This window comes from Cyprinodon variegatus, unplaced genomic scaffold, assembly GCF_000732505.1.
Source record: "Cyprinodon variegatus isolate N-32 unplaced genomic scaffold, C_variegatus-1.0 Scaffold1418, whole genome shotgun sequence".
Classification (NCBI taxonomy): domain Eukaryota; kingdom Metazoa; phylum Chordata; class Actinopteri; order Cyprinodontiformes; family Cyprinodontidae; genus Cyprinodon; species Cyprinodon variegatus.
The window spans coordinates 52,149-58,006 of NW_015151871.1; the positions used below are offsets into that span (position 1 = coordinate 52,149).

General features: G+C 41.9%; 1 protein-coding gene across 1 annotated transcript in view; it reads left to right on the forward strand.

Annotated features, from left to right (window-relative positions):
- LOC107103307 (thioredoxin-related transmembrane protein 2-B-like) overlaps positions 1-1,721 on the forward strand; it is a 5,859-nt gene extending 4,138 nt beyond the window's left edge. Inside the window, exons 6-8 of the mRNA XM_015402964.1 lie at positions 544-609; positions 686-815; positions 907-1,721. Coding sequence (XP_015258450.1) covers positions 544-609; positions 686-815; positions 907-1,086 — 376 coding nt within the window. The 3' untranslated portion in view covers positions 1,087-1,721. The remainder of the gene's footprint in view (positions 1-543; positions 610-685; positions 816-906) is intronic.
- The last annotated feature ends 4,137 nt before the right edge of the window (positions 1,722-5,858 follow it).

The window sequence follows — 5,858 nt, forward strand, 5'->3', positions numbered from 1 at the left end:
CACACTGCTGCAGGAGGATAACCAGCCCTTAAAGCAACTCGACGCCATTTCTGATATTTTGAATTGAAAAAGCTTCCTGGATGGGAAGAGAAACGTCTTCAAACTTGTAAACAAAGTCCAGTGGATTGTTTTCTAACATTTTTAGAATGACTACGACCTGGATGACCGAGAATCTTCACCAGCTTTATTACTATATTAATATTTGGAAGAATCATTTATAATTTTATAAAACCTGATTTTTAAAACCTTGCAACAATAATAGAACCACAGTTTGGAGATGTTCCTTCAGCATTTCTGAACCAATCAGCTGCCTGAACATCAGATGGATCCAGTTTAATGAGGAATGAGGCGAATGTAGATCCAGGAGGCGGAGCTCAGGCAGGAAACTAGAGGAAAGCTAAAGATGATCTTCTAATGGCTGAAGGATGCGTGGTTCTGGTGGTTCTGATGGTTCTGGTGGTTCTGGTGGTTCTGGTGGTTCTGATGGTTCTGATGGTTCTGGTGTGTGGCAGGAAGGGTCTGATCAGTTTCCCTCTGCTGCAGGTATAACTGTGCCGGCCTCAAGTTTGGGAAGGTGGACATCGGACGTTATGGCGAAGTGTCCAAAAGGTGGGCGGTCTCCTGGTGAGGAAGCTCTCTGCAGAGGAGCTGCTGCTCAACCTCAGCCTGCTCTGTTCTTCTGCAGGTACAAGGTGTCCGCATCTCCGCTCTCCAAGCAGCTTCCATCCTTGGTCTTATTTCAGGGGGGGAAGGAAGTAATGCGGCGCCCCCAGGTGGACAAGAAAGGCAGAGCGGTGTCCTGGAGCTTCACTGAGGTCTGAATGTCCACAGGAAGTCCTCAGCTGTCGCCATGGAGATCCTTTCAGATCTTGTTTGTCTGATCCAAGTGTTCCCGTTCTCCTCCAGGAAAACATCATCCGAGAGTTCAACCTCAACGAGCTCTACCAGAGCTCCAAAAAGCTCAGCAAGAACAGGTACGAGAAGATGAGCGCGTCACAGTTCCCGGCCGTGCCCGAGGAGGAGGAGCCTGAGCAGGCGGGAGCTGACGCCCAGGGGGAGGAGCCTGAGTCCAAGAAGGACAAATAGGATGGTCGGATCACGCAGCTCCATGTGGACCAATCATCTGCCTCATCCCCTCTGCAGCTGGCTGGGGGACGACAGCAGCTCATCATCATCTTTTACTCTTTTCTTGGTCTTAGAAATCTATAAATAGCAAATGTTTTTGTCCTTAGATGATTAAAAACTGAGAAACTTTAACAGGATGTTAGGATGGGGGGTGTAGACTGTTCCTAATGTGAGGAAGCTTTGAGTTCATCAGGTTTCATACTAATACTTCAGATCCCTCAGCCTGTTCCTCTGCTCCCACACCGTCCCTCTCTGGTTTAGCTCCGCCCTCTCTGTGAGGGATCAGACAGGGCGGGTTCTCCTCCAGTTCGCCCACGCTCCAGGCCTGATGCTGCAGCAGGTGATCCTGGCCTGGACAGAACAGCCGTGGGTCAGAGACGCTGATCCGCCTTTCATTTTAACATTCCAGTCCTGAACAGTCTGGATTTATTCTGAACGCACTGAGTTTGTTCTTTATGTTGTTCCTAAACTTTAACTTCTAAAAGTAGATTTTCTATGTTTGTCATGATGCATTCCTCCAGCTCCATCCACACCTGGAGCCTTTTATACTTGTGTTTGTCCTTATTACATGAGAAATAAAACCCATTTGCACACCAGTTCCAGTCCCGTGTCTCTTACAACAACACTGCAGGATGGTGGGCGGAGCCTTTAAATATTCAGTGATTCGGTTTTCATGCAGTGAGTCGCGTTTTCATGCAATTATGAAGGTTATTTTGTTTTAAAAATATTTGTGCATTGCAAGGGTGAATTTGAAGTTGTGGAGAGAGTTGCAGTCATACATTTTATTTTTTAACACCTGTTTAAATTTTTAAGTACATGTTCAAATTCTGTTCTACAAGTTGCACATCAAAAACCTCTTAGATTCTCAGTTTTAACCATAATCAGCGTTTTGATGCAGTCACCCCTGTTTCCATGCAGTTAGAAGTGAGCTGCAGCTGTAGTGAGATCAGAGTCTGGCTGAGATGTTCAGACCAGAAGAAGCACCTGATATTTAGCAGAATAGTTTTTTCATCTCTTCTATGCATAAAGGATATTGGACTTTATTTGTGTATTTATATATTCCTGAAACTGTCCAGTTCTTTGAAGATGTTCATTGCATTTCACTCTAATTTTCACATTCCTCCCATTTTTATTCTGATCATTTAAAACCTTTTCCTTTATTTTATACGTTACCGTAGGAGGTGGATCAGTCTCAACATTCAGATACTATGATTTTGAACAGACAAAATAGAAAACTGAGATAAATCATATACAGCCCTCTTCCAGAAATGATGGCACAAACGAAAGTCATTTCAGATGGCAGCTGTCTGGCTTTAAGAAACACTGAAGTCGGCAACGGTTACTTTTTTAGACCAAAACAATTAGGAATCATGAAAACCAAAAAAAAAACGTTCCAGCACTTCACTAGTATTTTGTTGCACCACCTCTGGATTTTCTAACAGCTGGCAGCCTCTGAGTCATGGACGGAGTGACAAACAGGAATCCTCATCAATCTGGCTCCAACTTTCACTGATTGCTGTTTCCAGATCAGCTCTGCTGGATGGATGCTTATCATGGACCGTTTTCTTAAACTTCCACCAAAGATTTTCAACTGGATTAAGATCTGGACTATTTCCAGGCCTTGAAATTGAACTTATTTGTCTTTTTTCAAGGAAGGTTTTCACAGTCTTTGCTCTATGGCATGATGCATTATCAAAAAAAAAAGAAAATGGTTTCAGCATCACCAAACATCCTTTCAGTTGATGAGATCATTGATTTTCTTTACTGATTTTCACAGTGGAGAAATTTACTCCATGAAGATGTAATGACAGCCATCTCCCAGTGCCTTTACCTGACCCATGGCACCATGTTGACTGATGTAGCCCCATATCCCCATCAATGCCTGCGGGAATGTGCATCTTCTCTTCAGGCAGTCATCTTTAGAAGTCTCATTGGAATGGCACCAGACCAGAGTTCCAGGTTCATCACTGGAGATTCATCACTGATCATGACTTTCATCCACATTTTATTCCTTTCAGTGTTTCTTAAAGCCAGACAGCTGCCATCTGAAATGACTTTAGTTTTGTCTGTGAACTGCTTTTTTCTACAAAATCAAACCACTGAATAAACTTCCTCATTTCAGTGATTCCATTATCTTTGCCAGGGGTTGTATAAATCTGAGTTTCTCTAATGAAAGAAAGGAAAAAATATTGAAAGTAATAACGTTAAATAAATAAATAAATAAAGTACGAATATATGAATATAAAAAGCTATTAAATGAGGGAAAAGTCAGGAGACAGAGAGGGAAATAGACCTTCTTTTATTCCTTCTGACCGCTTTATAAATAATCAATGTACTCGTCTAAACTGCATTGGTTGGCTTAAAGGACTGATTATAGATGAGGCTTCATGGTTTTGCTGTTTCTTTAACATTTTCTTAGCCATCGCTACAACCAGGAGAGGCTTGGTTCGTTCTATTTGGTTCTATTTCTATGATTTGGTTTCTATCCACCAATCAGCTCCACCTGCTCCTTTATTATCGAAGCCAAAGTTCGTCCTGCTTTTGCAAAGGAATCATTTTAAAACTTCATACGTCATCAATGCTCCTTTTCCATTATATTGAAGTCCTGTATACCAGTTGCAGGAGTGGTTTAATTACTGAGATGTTATTTTCTTTATCTAAGGCTTTGTGTTCTGTATTATTATTATTATTCAAATACTTCTATTGGATTTTGAATCGTCCATATAAAATAAGAAACCAATTAGCAGTCTCAACACTAACAATAAATTGCAATAACAGGGAAAATAATATAAAATGAGAGAAAAAATGGACACCATATATAAATAAGAACTAATATTAGAAATGAATAAATAAATTAATATGGACATGTTGCAGTAGGTTACAGAGCCTATTACTCATCCAGCAGGGAAATTGAAATGGCTGCCAGACCTTTTAGAAGCTCTGGGTCTGATCTTGTGCCTCATTCTGTCTCTCGTTCATCTGTTAGTTTTTCACTCAAAGTTCAGACCTAAGTTGATCTGTTGTTTTTCCAGTGTATGTTCAGTGTTTATCCAGTTCTTCAGTGTCTCCGATCATAATCTTATTGAGGTCAATTTAAAATACAAAAATCAGAGAATACCATTCATATTTTCTTCTGAAATTTTGTTCCCCATGTTCCTTTTTTAACGTTCTACTTCTTTAAGTTCAACTATGCTTACAATAAAAACTAGAATCTATTCTGTGATAATTGTGAAAGTTGATGGTTGATAAAGTAACTGATCTGACCGGTTCCACTGAAAATATATATCAATAATTGACCATCTTTTGGGGAAACCTGGTGTGATTCGGAGAGACGGAATCCATCCCACTTTGCATGGTGAAGCTCTTCTTCCTTCTTTCTTTGTGTGTTTTGCCTGATATATCTCTGGGAATAGAGAGCTACCTGAAAGCCCGACAGCTTTGCTTTTACTAACAGACCAGTATGAATGTTTCCATTAGCTGATACTTGTATAGAAAACTTTAATGTAACTTATTTAGGGAGTAATTTTATAAAAAATGGACACAGAGAAAGAGAGGGGATAAGAACTAATTGGAAAGAGAGAGACAGGAAAGAGTACATGCCAAAGAAAATAAAACAGCAAAAATAGACACAGGGATATAGAAGTCTGCTTCCACACCTGGATGAAATGAGAGGAAATGAAAAAAGCAATAAGAAGACAACAGATGACCAAAATAAACATCAGGAAAAGCTTCCAGAGCAGCAGGTATCCTTTAGATATCCATATGTGTGAAAGGCAAAACCTATGGTGAAACACTATATCATTCAGGGTGGTATATATCTGTAGCTGCAGCTTAGTATGTAGTATTAGTGTGTATCCGTGGAAACCTGGAAGTAAACTTTATACATGAGCATGCTTATGTATAAAGGATTCACAAACCTTCTTCAGAAGGAATATATGCTTAATAGCAGGTGTGGGCGGCCCCAGACCCTTCCTACAGGACTCAGGAAAGAAAAAGAGGTGATAGGGGCCCCATTACCCAGAGGCACCCCAGATTACTGGGACACAGGCAGGGCAGACATAGTGATGGCCACACCTACTAGAGAAGGACAGACAAGAGCACCTGGAGCCTGACCCCCGAAGGGCAAAACCCAGAGACCCAGCAGGAGACAATTGTTTTCTCCTGGTTAGTAAGTAAGTGAGAGACAGACACTCACTCAGTCCTATTGTGCAAACGGAATAGACAACAGGTAGAAAGGCGGTCTCAATAAAGGAGTGGATCTGCAGGTGGCTGATGTCTTGGTCATTTCTGAATGTTGGTGGTGCCATTTACACCCACGGTCACATGAGACGGACTCTACAACCTACACAAGTGGCTCAGATAGTGCAGCTCAACCAGGAGGCACATCACTGCCAGCTGTGGCTATAAGGCTCTGTGTCCAGAGGCTGGAGGCGCTACCAGGAGACAGGCCAATACATCAGGAGACATGGAGGAGGCCGTAGGAGGGCAACAACACAGCAGCAGGACTGCTACCTCTGCCTTTGTCAAACGAGGAACAGGAGGAGAACTGCCAGAGCCCTGCAACATGGCCTCCAGCAGGCCACAAATGTCCATGTTTTCATATAAACAGTTAGTTACCGACTCCATGAGGATGTAATGAGGGCCCCATGTCCACTGGTGGGGGTTGTGCTCATAGTCCCTCATCATGCAGGAAGTTTGGCACTTCCCATAGAACACCTGGGTTGGTTAATTCA